Below are 17110 nucleotides of genomic sequence, written 5' to 3' on the forward strand. Positions count from 1 at the left end.
AAATAATGAATGTAGTAAGAAAACACAAAAAAATATAAAAATGTCTATTTTATGATAAATCTATTTTATGGTAAAAATTATATTATATTTTTAAAAATCATTTCATTATATATAAATAAATTTATTATAATGAATATAATAATTATTATATTATTTATATATATATAATAACCATATATATTAAAATGAAATTATATTTTTATTTTTTTAATCAAAATCTTTAATTTTTAATAATTAATAGCTTTTTTGGGAGAAAAAAAATAAATACGAAAATTAGTAATGAAATTATATATAATATAATAATATATAATATATAATAATATATAATATATAATAATATATAATAATATAATATATTAAGTAATAATATCAATAAACTTCTATTTATAATAATAATATATAATATATACATATATTATTTTACATAATTATAATAATATTAATTAAATTAATAAAATAAATACTAATTAATATTAATATAATTAAATTTTAGTAATAAAATTTTTTAAAATTTAATTTTGTCAATAAGAGCAATGATCAAATAATAGATCTATTATATAGTGAAGCTTTGTAGCTCATTAGTTCAAATAACTTTGTATGATAAAACGGTTTTTATAAAGCAGCATATCATGATTATAATTTTTATAAAAGAGCTTTTTTAGTTAATTCTTTATATAGTTATTTTAAATATATATAATATAAATTATATTTATATATATTATAGCTATTTTAAATATATATTATATAAATTTAGTTTTAATATATATATATAAATATATATATTATTATTTAAATAATTTTTGAATAATAATAACAAATCCATTTATTTAAAAAATCCTATCAAATTTTTCATTTTTCATTTGCCGTTATTTTTTTAGCTTATCATGCTGATAAACAATTTAATTTGCAATTTAAAATATAGTTCTATCTTTAGAAGATATACAGTTCGTAACAGAAAAACTTTATGTAAGTTGTTTAATTATTTTTAATTATTAAATATAAACAATTAAAATATAAGAAATTTTTATTTGTATATAATATTATTAATTTTTAATTTATTTTCATTTATATCATAAGTTTATGAATAAAATTATTATAATTATTTTCTATTTATTTATATATAAAAAATAATAAAACGTTAATTATATAATATTTAAAATAAGAGAGATATAGAATAATAAAATGAATATATATATATATATATATATATATATATATATATATATATATATATATATATATATATATATATATATAGACGAAAGCTTCTTTACATTATGAAAAAGATATAGGTTAGGTTATATCGTATATAAAATATACGAAATCTAAAATGAATAAAGAATCATATTTCAAGAATAAAATGGAAGAAGTAGAAGCAAAACATACTCTTCACAGTAGTATTTTTCATCCTGTTTTACGACAATGGCAATCGCCAAATGTAGAAATTACGGTTAATACTCTTATGTATCCCATCTTCATCTCGTAAGTAAAATTATGTTATCATTTAGATATATGTATATGTATAATAAACTTCTTACATGTTTATAATTATTTTAATCAATAAACAAGTTCTAAGAAGATGAAATTTACAAATATTTATTATGTAATATTTGTTATTTGTAGTTTTAGATTATAATAGAATTCTCTTTACAATGTAAAAAATAAACATTAAATATACGAAAATATTTCAAATTGGTGAATTTTGAAGGAATATTATTTTCGAATTAGTATTTATTTTTTTATTATAAAACTATTTTATAATAAAAATAATTCTCTATTATTCTATTATAATATAATATATATATTATAATTATAATTTTATTATAAGATCATAAACAAGAAAAATTTATTATAATATAATAAATATTTACGAATTTTTATCTTTAATAATTATTTGAATATATTGAATAAAATAATTATAAAAAAATAGTAAAAACTTACAATTTTGTTACTATATATGTATTACTTATGTTTGAAAGTATTTAATATATCTATTTTTAGATTTTATATAAAATAATTTCTTTTTATTTTAAACTAATTAGTAAAATAATTTCTTAAATATTATTTTTTATATATTTGTATATGAATATATAAAAAAAATATAATAATTACAAAAATTTTATAAATCACATTTTTTAAAATTAAAAATTATGAGTTTAATTTGTAAAATTAATTCTTAAATTTTTTTATATAAAAGAAATATTTTTATAGTGATGAACAAGATGCTAAGGAACCAATTTCTAGTATGCCAGGTGTTTATCGATATGGTATTAATCATTTGCGAAAAATGTTACAACCATTGGTTTTAAAAGGATTGCAATCAATATTATTATTTGGAGTATCAAAACATCTAAAAAAGGTAACTCTTATAAGAAAATTTAAAAAATGTAATAAAATTGTAATGTAATAAATAAAAAGTAATATTTTTAATAGGATCATATTGGAAGTAATGCAGATAGTATAAAAAATCCTATTATTAAAGCTGTACCATTAATAAGGGAATGGTTTCCAAATTTATTAATAGCATGTGATGTATGCTTATGTCCTTATACTATTCATGGCCATTGTGGAATTTTAAATGAAGATGAAAGTATAAATAATAAAGCTAGTATTGAACGAATTTCTGAAATTGCTCTTGCATATGCAAAAGCTGGTAAAATTATATCTTTTATATATAAGTAATATATATTTATGATATTAAATATTATATATTTAAAAATATATTTAATAAAGGAGCTCAAATTGTTGCACCATCAGATATGATGGATGGAAGAATAGGTGCAATAAAAAAAAAATTAGCAGCAACTGGATTAATGAATAAAGTTGCAGTTTTATCTTATGCAGTGAAATTTGCATCAGGATTTTATGGACCTTTTAGAGATGCTTCACAATCTGCACCTAAATTTGGAGATAGAAAATGTTATCAATTACCACCAGGAAGTAATGGATTAGCTGCTAGAGCAGCTGTTAGTATTATTGAGTTTTTAAAATTGTTAATTTTCTATTATATTTTTTAATATTTAAAATACATTTTTTCTTTAGGCTAGAGATGTTGCTGAAGGAGCTGATATGCTTATAGTAAAACCAGGATTACCTTACTTGGATGTTGTTAGACATACAAAAGATGCACATCCAGAATATCCGATGTTTGTATATCAAGTTTCAGGAGAATATGCTATGCTTTATCATGGTGCTCAAAATGGTGCAATAAATTTAGAAAATGTTTTAAAAGAAGTTCTTTTATCAATGAGAAGAGCAGGTGCTGATTGTATTATAACATATTTTACACCATTAATATTAGATATGTTGCAACCAAAAAGCAAATATTAGCATCATTAATGTGATTAATATTTGGTGTAGGAAATAAAATATATTTATAAATTTTATTATTTATTATTTCTTGAAATTGATATAAAAAAATTTCATGATTAAAATAAAAATATATCGGAAAATAATGACATTATTAAATTATATAATTAATTAAATCCTATTATATTTCATCATATTGTATCAGATGATTTAACAAAAAATCGAAATAATTGTGTTAAAAGAAAAATAATTTTGATTTTTATATTTTTTAGTCTAAATAATAAAATTATCAAATTAAATAATTATTATTTTCTATTTCTGATGCTTTTGAGAAAAAATTAATAATTTTATGAGCTTTTTATAAAAAATTTAATAAAAAATGATATATATTTTAACAAATAATTAGAAGTAATTAAAAAATATATGAATATTTTCTCAAGATGCGATAATGATAATAAATGGATAAATTTATCTTTACGTATTATGAACCTTTCTCTGCATTAATTCCTCCAATAGTAAGAATATTAGAAATTTCCAGAAGTATGGTATCGTTGTGACGTGGGCCTATCGATAGTAGCCAACTATATGTAGTTCAACCAATGAAAACGTATGTTTCCTTTAGTACGGATACTTTGGGACCAATCAACATAAGCCACGACGAATTCACCTTGTTAATATCCCGGTACTAAGATCTCTGTAGTCAGTCATTCCTAGTTGTTCGTATTATTCGTCGAAGTCGTGCTGAGAGTAACAAAGTTTTTTACTTATAAAAAAAAAAAATAATAAAAAGGGATATACTTATATATTTTAATTTGGTAAGTAACAAATGTGATATAAACAAAATTATTTAAATTATATAAAGTTATATAAATAATTATTAATAAATTGAAAAAAGTATTATGTTTAGAATTTGATATAAACGCAAAGAATATTTCGTTATTTGCCACGTCTTGATATGAAATTGGAGTTCATTTTTTATCCAAAGTGAAAGAATTTCTTTTAAATGTTTGTAAAATATATTAAATGTAATTATTATACAAAATATTTTAATTTTAATTAATTTTTATCATAATTTGAAAGAATATTCTTTGTACGTACATATCGGAATATGTTCATCAAAATTAGTTATTCCAAAATGATTTATTTTAATTTTTTTATTAATCATATTATAAATAAAAATATTTTCTTTCATTGTTTACATGATATTTAATTTTTTAATTATTATATATTAATCGTATATGATAATTTTTATTACTTTGCATGTCAGTATTAAAATTTTCTATGTATAAAATATGGCTTAAGATTGCTATATTTTTTATTAAGTATTTACAAAACAAATGTTAAAATAGAATGTTACTATAGATATTATATATTATAATTATTTAAAATATAAATTTCAGGAATTCTATATTCATTTTACAAAAAATCATTTATATGAAAAAATGAAAGGAGTTAAAGTTCTATTTTTATTAGGCTTAATAACTTTTGCTTTTGCAAAAGAAGAAAAACAGAAAGAAGATATTGGAACTGTTATTGGAATTGATTTAGGCACAACATATTCTTGGTAAATAAATTTAAATTATATAAATACATATGCATATTTAATAAAGAAAAATATTTATAATCTTAAAATAATTTATTATTTTAGTGTTGGAGTTTATAAAAATGGAAGAGCAGAAATTATAGCTAATGATCAAGGAAATAGAATTACACCATCTTATGTGGCATTTACTGCTGATGGTGAACGATTAATTGGAGATGCTGCAAAGAATCAATTGACTACAAATCCTGAAAATACAGTTTTTGATGCCAAACGATTAATTGGTAGAGAATGGTCAGATCCTACTGTACAACGTGATATTAAATCCTTTCCATTTAAAGTAATTGAAAAGAATAGTAAACCGCATATAAGAATGGTAATTAATGGTGAAGAAAAGGTATTTGCACCTGAAGAAATTTCTGCTATGGTACTTGGTAAAATGAAAGAAACAGCAGAAGCATATTTAGGCAAAAAAGTTACTCATGCTGTGGTCACTGTACCAGCTTATTTTAATGATGCACAAAGACAAGTAAATATAAAATATATATTTTAAAAAAAACTTAGATTTAATTTTGAAAATATTTACTAAGTAAGTAATTATTTTTATTTAGGCTACTAAAGATGCAGGAACTATTTCTGGACTTGTTGTTATGAGAATCATTAATGAACCCACAGCTGCTGCAATTGCTTATGGTTTAGATAAAAAAGATGGAGAAAAAAATGTATTAGTTTTTGATTTAGGTGGTGGTACTTTTGATGTCAGTTTACTTACAATTGATAATGGAGTATTTGAAGTTGTGGCAACGAATGGTGATACTCATTTAGGTGGTGAAGATTTCGATTTACGCGTGATGGATCATTTTACGAAATTATATAAAAAGAAAAAAGGCAAAGATATTCGTAAAGATAGTAGAACATTACAAAAATTACGTCGTGAAGTTGAGAAAGCTAAAAGGGCACTCAGTGTTAGCCATCAAGTATGTTTCATTTTATGAAAATGATAACCATATATAATATTTTTATAATTTGTATATAATTATTCTGTCATAGGTGAGGATCGAAATTGAATCTTTCTTCGAAGGTGAAGACTTTTCTGAGACTTTAACACGTGCCAAATTTGAAGAGTTGAATATGGATCTTTTCCGTAGTACCTTGAAACCTGTACAGAAAGTTTTGGAAGATTCTGATATGAATAAAAAAGATGTAGATGAAATTGTACTTGTTGGAGGTTCTACTAGAATTCCTAAAGTTCAACAATTAGTTAAAGAATTCTTTGGTGGTAAAGAACCATCACGAGGTATTAACCCTGACGAAGCTGTTGCATATGGTGCTGCTGTACAAGCAGGAGTACTTTCTGGAGAACAAGATACAGATGCTATTGTACTTCTGGATGTCAATCCACTTACTATGGGTATTGAAACTGTTGGAGGGGTAATGACTAAGCTTATTCCAAGGTAAACAAATATTTTTTATATTTTTCATTTATATATTATATTACATTTTATTTATATAAATAAATAATTGTATTTTTTTATAGAAATACTGTAATTCCGACGAAAAAATCACAAATCTTTTCTACTGCATCAGACAACCAACATACAGTAACTATTCAAGTATACGAAGGCGAACGTCCAATGACAAAAGACAATCATCCTCTTGGTAAATTTGATCTTACTGGCATTCCACCAGCACCACGAGGAATACCACAAATTGAAGTTACTTTCGAAATCGATGCTAATGGAATTCTTCAAGTATCTGCTGAGGATAAAGGAACTGGAAACCGTGAAAAAATTGTTATTACTAATGATCAAAATCGCCTTACTCCTGATGATATAGAAAGAATGATAAAGGATGCAGAGAAATTTGCAGATGACGATAAAAAATTAAAAGAACGAGTAGAAGCACGTAACGAACTCGAATCGTATGCATATTCCTTGAAAAATCAATTGGCCGATAAAGAAAAACTTGGTTCAAAAGTTAGCGATTCCGACAAGGCAAAAATGGAAGAAGCTATTGATGAAAAAATTAAATGGCTAGAAGAAAATGCAGACACTGATCCAGAAGAATATAAGAAACAAAAAAAAGAGCTAACAGATATTGTTCAGCCTATTATTGCCAAATTGTATCAAGGTGCAGGTGGTGGAGTTCCACCAACTGGTGGAGATGATGAAGATCTGAAAGATGAGCTTTAACTAAGAAATGATCAATACATGTATTCGTCCTAATTTAGACTGAATTAACACAGTCTCATGCAATATTGCAGAGATTAATACGTCGTTGATACGTCGAGTATAAAAAGACTGATCGACGAACGTTTGTTATTCATTAAGTTATCAGAGGTAAACAGTACATAGTTGTGGAAATCATTCTGTGTATTGTTCTGTAATGAATTTATCAGTAATAGTCATCTCGATCTTCTTGATGAAAAAAACGTACATTTAATTGAAGAAATTTTATTGCTGAGAATAGCTTAATTAGTTTTCGCATAAGATTCTGCGCGTTAATTTATTTGAATTAATTGTTTTTGTATGTTTTATTATATATAATCAAATAAGCAGTTGTGTAATTCGCGTTACAGATTTTGCAATGTATGTATGAAGAAGAATGAATGTGCAAGCGGGTATGACTTGCGACTATTACTGCCTGTAGAAAAACTATATCGTACTATGTACAATATAGAAATTCTGTGTGAATGAATGATGTCATATGTATCAGTATCATGGAAATAAACATTTTTTCAGTAAATCATAATAAATATGTTTTTTTTATAATATATCAGGTATCTTGAAAAAAATATTCTAGAAATAGATTTAGAAAAAATTTTATTCAAAGATATTATGTTAATATTATAACAAAAACAGTTTAAAATTTATTGAAAGAATTAATTCTTAGTTTTAAATGCCTATTGTGTATTTTATCGAAATATAATATTAACAAATGTAATAATAGTAATATAACATTTTTTTGTTTGTCTTTCTAATTTTTTGTTTGTTGGAGCGATCCAGTCACTAAATACTTTTTTCACATTTACAGACTATTTAGGTACAAAAACAATATTGAAATTCCATAACAACCATTTCTTGTAATAGAATCTTTTGTAGTTAATTTTTGATTTTTTTTAATAGCTTACAATTTGATTTTATAATTTAGATAAATAACTATGATAGATATAATGATAGAATTAAAAAATAATAATACTATTCTCGATCAACGTACGCAAGCACACAATAAAAAACGTCATATCGCAAATAATTAACACAAGAACAAATTATCGCACATTCGATTTTATATTTTCTTTGAATGAACCATTTATGAATATAATAGATATCAAAATGAATAATAAATAGCTGATATCTATATATAATCAAATGAATATAAGTTTAGTGTACTTTTTTTTAATAAAAGAAATATAAGACCAAAAAATAATCATTCTATATGATTCACAAATTAAATAATTTAATTTTTGTGCATAATTAGTGCAGTTTTATTGTGAATCGATATATTCAATATATAGATGAGATATTTTGTTATTTCTTTTATACAATTATAAAATTTAATGTTTTTTTGATTTTTGTTTCAAAAGATTTATAAGAAATATTAAACATTCTTTTTGCGAATCATCAAAGTGCAGCACTAAAAATGCAATTACAGTTTTTTTTTCCTTTTTTTTTTGAATCTTAAAAAATATTACAGTTATATATATTTTCAAACTTTGATAATTAAAAAATATTTATATGAATACATATTCATAAAATGAGTAATTTGTGCTTCCTAATGAAAATTAAATATTTCAGATCGAAATATCAGATCATTTTTTTTATAAGGAAGCTAATTTTGCTTAAATAAGAAATATGTAATGCAATCAAGATAATGTGATATTATACTATATATCTTTTTTTATCTTGACATGCATTATATTGTTTATTATGAAATGTCGAATTTTTTGTTCCTTTTTTTTTTATTAACTAGCATGAACACATTTAATATATTGTTTTTCATATTTTCATGAAATAGAACAGCACAACCTGAGCTTTAGAAGAGAAATATTAATTCACACATTTTTTTTTTAGGTAATCTTCGCTGTTCTTATATTATGAATTTTTTTTCTTTTTAATATTTTGGACGTATTCTTACAATAGACAATGACATGTCTAATTTATGCTTAATACGATCGAAAAGAAATTTTCTTTATAATCATAATGAAGACATTAAAAAAATATTAATATTTTTTTTTATGATGATTAATTCCAATATTAATAGCTATAAGTTTTAGTACCGTTATCAAGTTAATTAAAAATTGTGAAATTTAATACATAATAAAAAATGGCAGTTATAAAATGACAGTGATAAAATGTAATTTAAGATTATTTTAAAAATTTAATATTTTTAATGTTTCTTTTCGATCGTCAGATAAAAATTTTATATTTAATATTTATTACTTTGTATGATATCAATGAATATGATCAACTACAAATATAAATATAGTTGTTATGTTCTATTATTTATAAAGAGTAAATAATAAGTAGATGCGCGACTATGTTTAAATGTTTTATCTTCTATTTTTAGAGTATTTTTGTAAAAAAAATTATTTTTTTTTCTTTTACAAAATGACAACCTAGCCGCTTAATATATATAATAATAATCTTTTCAAATGCAATATAAAATATCATGAATATCTATTATGAAATTCCTTTTATAAGATGATACAATCTAGTCGCTTAATATATATAAATAATCTTTTCAAGTGCAATATAAAATGTCATGAATATCTATTATGAAAATTTATCTAAAAATATTATTTTTAAGAACTGATAATTCGTAAAGGTTTTTATAAGATGTCGCGCAACTAAGATTGAAAATTACAATGAGAATATATTTTGGAAAAATTTAATCTCTAATATAATATTCTCTGTACTACAAACATGATTTTGTTCAAATCTTATTTTTTTTATATAAGAAATTAAAATTTTATTATATTTTAAAATTTATAATATATAGTTAATATCGATCTATGAATTACCAAGTAGGCTGCAAAGAACACGTGAATATTTAAGCACTTAATTTAAATATTTGTCGAACCTGAGAATCTATCCACGTCGTGCTTTTTTGCAACATTTCTCAAGAAAAACTTTTTCACTTTGAAAATCAAAGGATTTCGTAAAGGTAATTCAAAGATCGCAATTCAAGAAGCAGAGGTATCTATATATTAGATAGTGTCATATTTTTTAATAAAAATTGATGTGCTAATAGATACTAATTAACAAATGAAGCAGATACATGGTGCGCCTCTGGTTTACTTACTTTTTCATCTAGTTTGAACAATAACAATCTGTATCACAGTATTATATTAGTAATGTATTTAGTATTTGTCACATTTACTTTGGATATGGCAAATATAATAGTAAAATTATACTAATGTAAATCTATATTCTTTGGGGCTAAATGCATATCACAGTGGGAAATTTTTCAACATCCTATTCTCTTTTTTTTTTTAATTATTGGAATTTCCAGAAGCACACCAGTCTTCAAAAAGTATCTTAAAAATCACATTATATTTATCTCTTATTAAAGATGTTACAGAAAGCTTTACCATCAACCAGTGGAAATAAGCAGGCAATATTAAAATAAAAGTATTTTTTATCATTAGTCAAAAATGCATCTTATGTTATTTAAGATACTTGTTTTGTATCTAATATGCAGTCTTATTCTAATTTTAGCTGCGCAACTAATTATATCAAATATTAAGCAATAAATTAGTAAATATTTAATTGTTTTCTAAATAATAAAAGGTGGTCCATAGCATTTCAAACATTTTTCTCTATATAATCAAATTGATAATCACAGATGTATCACATTTATTTTCTTGTAAATTATTAATTCATTTGTCAATATGTCATTCTTTTAAGTAAATATTTACAAAATTTATTGGACCACTCTCTAACAAATAAAAAACAAATAAAATGAAGATTACACAGCTCATTCTAAATACTAAAAACATGCAATAAATATTTATTAATATCGATGTGTTAGTATTAAAATGAGAAAATACCAGTTCATAATGAAGAATAATTGTATATCGAATTATCCTTTGTTTCATCATATTAAATTTGAATAAATAGAAAAAAAATTAATTTATTGTGAATATAATATTTTTTTATATTAAGTTAATTAATGTCAATTGACAATATTAATACAAAGACAATATGGAAGAAAATCTTTTTTGTTTAATTTATTATTTAAATATATATTATTTTTTTTTTGAATAATCAAATGTTATGATTTTAAAATACTTTTCGTTTTCATAGCAAATTTTTGATAAATAAAAAATTTTGAATTACTTACCAATTTTTATAATACTTACAAATATGAAAAAAGCCATGCTTTGATAGTGATTTTAGTTCTAATTTAAAAATTTTATAGTACTTGGTTCAAGTGTATGCTCTGACTGTTATACAAGTATCAGACTAGCAACATTTAGAAATTATTTAAAACTATTTTATGAGTCTGATTGTAATCTAAGTATTTCGAAGTATTTCTTAATTAATGATCTCACAAAAAATATTTTAGACTTAATTAAAAATCAAATTAATGTCATTTTAAAAGCGTAATAATTGTTTAGCTAGTACTGCTTGCCAAAGAAGAAATTGCTATGTATACAATAATTAAAACAAAGATTTTGCAAAAGCTTGTATAACTACAGGAACACTAGCATCAAAACCATTAATTGTTAAAATACTTCTGTCAATTTTTTGTTTGCGATAAGTTGATGAAGAGCATACAGCACAATTTATTAATCTGAAAATAAGTAAATATTTAGCTTATTTATTTTTATAAAAAAAAATAATTTTAAAAGACTTACTTTGTATTTGCAAGTTTAAGTTTTGTTTTATATGCCTGAAGAGCTTCTTCAGATGCATCAGATTTTTCTAATATTTGATCTACAACATTAATAAATACGTCGTATTTATTGTTCTGATGAGCAGCCCATGACATTGGTTTACCCAAATTTACATTTCCAACAGGCATCTGTTGTAGTCTTTTCATAGTTTGACTAAAAGAAGCTGTTTTATCAATATTCATAACATGAATTCCAACATTTTTAAATGTGGCAATAGTGACATTCTTCTCACTACGAAGAAGTGCAAGTGCAATTATGCATCCTGCTTCTGCACCATTTATATTACCACTACGCCAAGTATGTGTTTCTATCATTACTTTGTTCATATTAATTGTTATCATATAACGTAAACCAGTTGGTTGTATATGCTAAATTAAAAACTTTTTTTAAAAATATAATAAATAAATATAAATATTTTATAAACAAATTTATACTTACGAGAAATGAAAGATGCAACATTTTATAAAGAGCATCAATGATTTTAGAATTTGGCTTAGATGGAATTGGTAATGGTTTCTCAAATTGTTCTTTAATTTTTCTTTTTTCATATGTTAATGGTCTTTGAAAATTATATAATATTAATAAAATATAAGGAAAATAACATTAAAATAACTTAATATTGTCACTCACTTTCCAGAATTTTCATAATCTCTTATTGTAACCAATACTAAAGCTGGATGAACTTTGTCTCTAGCAATATTTTCTTCATTAGTGATTTGATCTATTATTTTAGAGACTGTTGGTGAGGATGGTTTTAATAATTTAAGATTATGTATTCTTTGCAAATTAGTCAAAAGCAGACTTAAGTTCATTGATGGTATTAATGCATTCCAAATCTATAAATGAATTATTTTATTATAAGAAATCATATGTATTAACAATTTTTAAGAATTTTGATTATTATGCTAATACTTCTTTGGATTTTAGTAAATGTCCAGGTACATGATCTAACGTTAATTTATACATTTCCAAAAGACCTGCTGCTCGAACTTCATCTGTACAGTGTTTAAAATCTTCAACATGTTCAATATATTCTAAAATTTCTGTAAGTGTAGGATCTTCTCCATATGATTTTTTCATTTCTTCCAAACCACGTATTATATATTTAAGAATCATTTCTCCCCCTATTTAATAATATACTATTTAATTAATAATTTAATTATTTATATAATGATAATATTTTAATAAAATAAATACCAAGATTATTGGGTACAGGATGTGACAATTTTATGATATCTTTATGCTTCCAACCATATCTGCCTTTATATCTTGTAACACACTTTGCTAATTCCATTGGTGTTTTTGATAAATACCAATTATTTACAGCTTTTCTTAAGCCTTGACCCCATCCATGTTTTGAATTGTTAGTTGCATCAAGTTCTTTTTGTTTACTTATTTGAGAAGCAAATTTTATAAATAAAATAAAATGTTGTGGCAATACACAAATTTTATTTAAAATTGCATACGCTGCATGACGTAAACTTTCACTTTTCATTTGTCTACAGCAAACAGCAAGAGCAAATACCAATGTTTCTGGATTTGGAACAAGATTATTTTCAAATGCCTATAAAACAGTAAACTTTTAAATTGTTAACATAAATTATTTATATATATTTTATTTTAATACTTATAATAGAATTTTACTTTTATAATAATTTGAATTGGTAATAATTGTTTTTCTGTATTTTCAGCTAATTCTTCAATAGATGGAACATTTTTAGCCAAAAAGTAGTTATGAACAAACCAATTTCCAGGTTGATAATCAGGATATTCTTTTCCAACATAAAGAAATTGTGATAATCGTACTTCAGGATCATTTGGATCCAAATCCACTGCCATTTCTTAATATACAATACTACAAAATATAATATAATATAATATAATTTAGATAAAATATAAAAGATGAGTATTTTTTCATTTTGTTTAAACAAATATAATAAATTTTTTTATTGATAATTAATGTATTAAAAATTTATTATGTAAACTTTATGTTACATATTTATTTATGCAATTATAAAATATAACATGAAAGACAATGAAATTATCCTTAATAAAATATTTTAAAATATATAATTTTTAATAACTTTTTGTTTAAGAAATAATATATTTCATAAAATTTGATATCATAATTATTTTTTAATATGTTTGGAATATAATTTGGAATAACATATGCAGTTATATGCAGTTTTATTTAATTATATACATTTGTAAATAATTTTATATATATGATTTTTTTCTAAATTTTTATTTGTTTATTTGTATTCAAAAAAAAAAAAAAATTAAATTTCATATATGTATAACAGAACATAGTAACAGGTTTTATTAAATGTCCTGATAAGGTAATATGAAAATGCGATGTGACATTTAAAATAATGCATATTTGATTCATTAGTTGTATAAATACAATACTTATGCGAATGCATGAAATTTAAAAAATTTTAAAATGTCATTATGTACATTCAATTCTTATTACCTTGTGTTAATCGAAAGAGCAATAACTCGAAACACAATCATGCAGAACAATGTTTTATGACGTACAAAACGTACTGACGGAAGAAGTTATATGATATAGATTTTGAGTCAAATATAAAACATAAAAACTCATTGACTTCTACAAAATTAAATATTTTAAAATAGAATTTTTTATATAATAAAAAAATGAAAGTTTTTCTTTAAATATATACTATGTATATATTTTTTTTTATAAAAATTTAATAGAGAGTAGATTTAAAAATATTTTTTAAATGATTTTCATTATAATTTATATATTTATACTAAATAATAATGAATATTCGATGCATGTATATATGTATTTAATATATATACAGCTATTCAAATTTTAAATTATAGATTCCAAATATTTTGATAAAAAAAAAAGAATACTTTCATTTTTTATTTATAAATTTTTCATATTTTTATTTTTCATTTTTAATTTTTAAAATTTGTTTTAAATTTATTTTCATTTTTAATTTTTTTGATATTTTATTTTAATAGTGCAATAATACTATTATACAATAATAATATAATAATTTAATGATCAGGATTTCATAATAACATTTTTTTTTGTTTAAATAACAAATTTTTTATATTGCCATAAATTATTGATTATTAATTAACAATTTTATTAGTAAATATTAAAATTATTAAAAATTTATTTATTAAAATATAATATTTTATTATACTTAATATGAATAATATGAAAGAAAACATAAACTTTTATAAAATTATAAAATAGAAATCGCTATTTTTTTATTATTATAAATTATTTGTAAACATATAGTTTATTTAATTAGATTTGTTATTTAAAAAAGTTTTTTTTATGAATAAAAATTAATCATTTTAAGTTGGCAATTGATTTGTATTTTAGAATTTAACTAGTAATATTTTCGAAAAAGTAATGTCAGTACGCCGATCATGGCAGACTGGTTGGAACAAAAAATTGTTCGCCTTGGTGAACTAAATAACTTAGAAGAAAAAAAAGATATATTATCCGAGATAAAAATAAAATTAGAAAGTTTAAATAATAGAGAAACTGAACAAATCTCTCGTAACGTGGATTTTAGTCAATTGTTTACTCAGTTAACCTCGAATGACAGGTATCATAACAATTCTAATTTTATTAAACTATTTTTAATGATTGTTAATATAACTTAAAATTTATTTTCTTTTTACTTTATATACATTTTATTGAAGAAAGAATGAAAAAATAATTTATGTGTTATATTATAAAGAATGAAAAAAGAATTGCATTTTTCCTAATTAATTTATTATAATATTAATTAATGTAATAATAAAAAAATATAAAAAAGTTAAATTCTTCCTCTTACAGAGAATATATAGATCAAGTATGTGACATTTTGAAGGCATTATTTGGAATTTTAGAACTTGGAGAAGTATATCAAAGATATTCAGCAGAAATATCTCAGTTAATAATTCATCCAATTGCTGAAGTTAGGTCACTTGTGTTGCATGAAATTTTATGTATTGTTTCTAACTCTCAAAAGATATCTTTAATTATCAAAGATATCAGTTTGTTAGTTGCTATTATAAATAGGATTGCAGATGAAAATTTAATGGTAGCTAAATGTGCAATGTGTGTAATGAAAGAAATTGGTAAAAATTCAAATGGATTACAGATTTTATATACTGGTGAATTATTAAGAAGTTTTGCTAGATTATTAGTGAAGAATGATACTATTAGTTTTCGTATATATGAAGTTATTGTGGATGTAGCAAAATCTTCAAAAGAAGGCCTAGAAGCATCTGCTCAATCAGGATTTTTAAATAGTTTATTTGATATCCTTGAAAGTGAAGATATATTGTTACAAGTAAATGCATTAGAAATCTTGACACAATTAGCATTAACAGAAGAAGGATTAAGTTATTTAGAACAACAAGATGTCATAAGAAAATTGGTTCAAAAAATAGCTCAAGCCAATGAAAATCCATTATCAAATTTATTAATTCCTGGATTAATGAAATTTTTTGGTAATGTTGCATGTTATTGGCCTAATGAAATATTTTCAAAATATCCAATTGTGGTTTCTGCATTGTTTGAAGTAATAGAAAGTGGAGATCAAACTATTCTTGGTGTTGCATTAGATACATTGGGACATGTTTCTATGTGTGTTGAAGGTAAATATGCTTTACAAGCTCTGGGAGATGCAATGCCATGTGCATTAAAAAAAATTGCTGAGATAATACAAAGGATGCCTACAGCATTAAGAATTCGTGGGCTTAATAATTTAGCTCTTATACTTGCTATACAAAAAGTAGAACAAGATAATAGAATTTTATCACTGACAAAATCATGGTTTGATTCTCTGTGTGATGATCCATTGGGTATGATTGTGGCATTGTGTAGACAACCATTTGCAGATATTAGGCAAGCAGGTTTAGAAGTGATGGCAGTTTTGGCATCTCAAGTATGGGGTCAAGAATATATATCTTCTTATCCAGGTCTTGTAGAATTTTTATTGGACAGAAACATTGAATCTTTTAAAGAATGTAAAGAAGCTAAATATGAAGTTGTAAAGCAGTTAGTTGAAGCTGAACAAGACATATTTGATGCAAATACAATGCAAAGGTTTAGGGAGTTTGTAAATCAAGGACCACATTATGTTGATATCAATACAGAAGTTGCAATTGAAGGAGGTCCATAAATTATATTATATCATTTTTATTTTTGTTATTTTATGTTAAAAATATTAGAAATTATCAATATCTATTGAAAATATTGTATAAGATGTCAGATAACTTTTTCAAGTGAAATTTTAACAAAACATATGCTATTATTTATTTTCTATATGTTATATGTATAAATAAAATGCAATGATATATAAATAAAAATCTAATTTTTCATG

The 17110-nt window shown here is 22.5% G+C and overlaps 4 protein-coding genes across 11 annotated transcripts; 3 read left to right on the forward strand and 1 right to left on the reverse strand.

Annotated features, from left to right (window-relative positions):
- The first annotated feature begins 491 nt into the window (after nucleotides 1-491).
- Pbgs (Porphobilinogen synthase) lies at nucleotides 492-3455 on the forward strand. Of its 8 annotated transcripts, none has more exons than XM_086913832.1 (6): nucleotides 492-595; nucleotides 1287-1482; nucleotides 2212-2359; nucleotides 2434-2653; nucleotides 2734-2966; nucleotides 3043-3455. In XM_086913832.1, exons 2-6 carry the CDS (start codon nucleotides 1331-1333, stop codon nucleotides 3328-3330), a joined length of 1041 nt encoding a protein of 346 aa, XP_086769958.1. In that variant the 5' UTR covers nucleotides 492-595; nucleotides 1287-1330; the 3' UTR covers nucleotides 3331-3455. The 8 variants fall into 8 exon arrangements, with proteins under 8 accessions (XP_086769958.1, XP_031775963.1, XP_086769957.1 ...); XM_031920103.2 differs by having other exon boundaries at nucleotides 556-966; nucleotides 1355-1482; XM_086913831.1 differs by lacking the exon at nucleotides 492-595 and adding an exon at nucleotides 865-966.
- Nucleotides 3456-3979: 524 nt separating this feature from the next.
- Hsc70-3 (heat shock protein 70 cognate 3) lies at nucleotides 3980-7829 on the forward strand. Its single transcript, XM_012493570.2, has 6 exons — nucleotides 3980-4124; nucleotides 4710-4873; nucleotides 4958-5378; nucleotides 5461-5826; nucleotides 5900-6303; nucleotides 6387-7829. The coding sequence occupies exons 2-6, from the start codon at nucleotides 4752-4754 to the stop codon at nucleotides 7039-7041; spliced, it is 1968 nt and encodes a 655-aa protein (XP_012349024.1). The 5' UTR covers nucleotides 3980-4124; nucleotides 4710-4751; the 3' UTR covers nucleotides 7042-7829.
- A 3006-nt stretch (nucleotides 7830-10835) lies between these two features.
- LOC100870962 (RNA-binding protein RO60) lies at nucleotides 10836-14581 on the reverse strand. The gene is made up of 8 exons (XM_012493575.3): nucleotides 14221-14581; nucleotides 13392-13602; nucleotides 12945-13311; nucleotides 12660-12871; nucleotides 12378-12583; nucleotides 12186-12306; nucleotides 11709-12115; nucleotides 10836-11644 (listed from the first exon to the last, which is right to left on the reverse strand). The coding sequence occupies exons 2-8, from the start codon at nucleotides 13584-13586 to the stop codon at nucleotides 11512-11514; spliced, it is 1641 nt and encodes a 546-aa protein (XP_012349029.1). The 5' UTR covers nucleotides 13587-13602; nucleotides 14221-14581; the 3' UTR covers nucleotides 10836-11511.
- A 213-nt stretch (nucleotides 14582-14794) lies between these two features.
- LOC100871438 (26S proteasome non-ATPase regulatory subunit 5) lies at nucleotides 14795-17096 on the forward strand. The gene is made up of 2 exons (XM_012493577.3): nucleotides 14795-15343; nucleotides 15577-17096. The coding sequence occupies exons 1-2, from the start codon at nucleotides 15162-15164 to the stop codon at nucleotides 16907-16909; spliced, it is 1515 nt and encodes a 504-aa protein (XP_012349031.1). The 5' UTR covers nucleotides 14795-15161; the 3' UTR covers nucleotides 16910-17096.
- Nucleotides 17097-17110: the final 14 nt, after the last annotated feature.

Source organism: Apis florea, unplaced genomic scaffold, assembly GCF_048593485.1.
Source record: "Apis florea isolate Af1SG1 unplaced genomic scaffold, ASM4859348v1 contig_3517_pilon, whole genome shotgun sequence".
Lineage (NCBI taxonomy): Eukaryota > Metazoa > Arthropoda > Insecta > Hymenoptera > Apidae > Apis > Apis florea.

What these genes read in the sequence shown, in the direction of transcription:
- Pbgs (XM_086913832.1), top strand. Translation starts at nt 1,331, where the DNA reads ATGAATAAAGAATCATATTTCAAGAATAAAATGGAAGAAGTAGAAGCA. An exon ending in ATGTATCCCATCTTCATCTC is followed by an intron (nt 1,483 to 2,211) that starts GTAAGTAAAATT and finishes ATATTTTTATAG; the next exon opens with TGATGAACAAGATGCTAAGG. An exon ending in TATCAAAACATCTAAAAAAG is followed by an intron (nt 2,360 to 2,433) that starts GTAACTCTTATA and finishes TATTTTTAATAG; the next exon opens with GATCATATTGGAAGTAATGC.
- Hsc70-3 (XM_012493570.2), top strand. Translation starts at nt 4,752, where the DNA reads ATGAAAGGAGTTAAAGTTCTATTTTTATTAGGCTTAATAACTTTTGCT. An exon ending in TTAGGCACAACATATTCTTG is followed by an intron (nt 4,874 to 4,957) that starts GTAAATAAATTT and finishes TTATTATTTTAG; the next exon opens with TGTTGGAGTTTATAAAAATG. An exon ending in TTAATGATGCACAAAGACAA is followed by an intron (nt 5,379 to 5,460) that starts GTAAATATAAAA and finishes ATTTTTATTTAG; the next exon opens with GCTACTAAAGATGCAGGAAC.
- LOC100870962 (XM_012493575.3), bottom strand. Translation starts at nt 13,586, where the DNA reads ATGGCAGTGGATTTGGATCCAAATGATCCTGAAGTACGATTATCACAA. An exon ending in TCCTGTACCCAATAATCTTG is followed by an intron (nt 12,872 to 12,944) that starts GTATTTATTTTA and finishes ATTATTAAATAG; the next exon opens with GGGGAGAAATGATTCTTAAA. An exon ending in ATTTACTAAAATCCAAAGAA is followed by an intron (nt 12,584 to 12,659) that starts GTATTAGCATAA and finishes ATTCATTTATAG; the next exon opens with ATTTGGAATGCATTAATACC.
- LOC100871438 (XM_012493577.3), top strand. Translation starts at nt 15,162, where the DNA reads ATGGCAGACTGGTTGGAACAAAAAATTGTTCGCCTTGGTGAACTAAAT. An exon ending in CAGTTAACCTCGAATGACAG is followed by an intron (nt 15,344 to 15,576) that starts GTATCATAACAA and finishes TTCCTCTTACAG; the next exon opens with AGAATATATAGATCAAGTAT.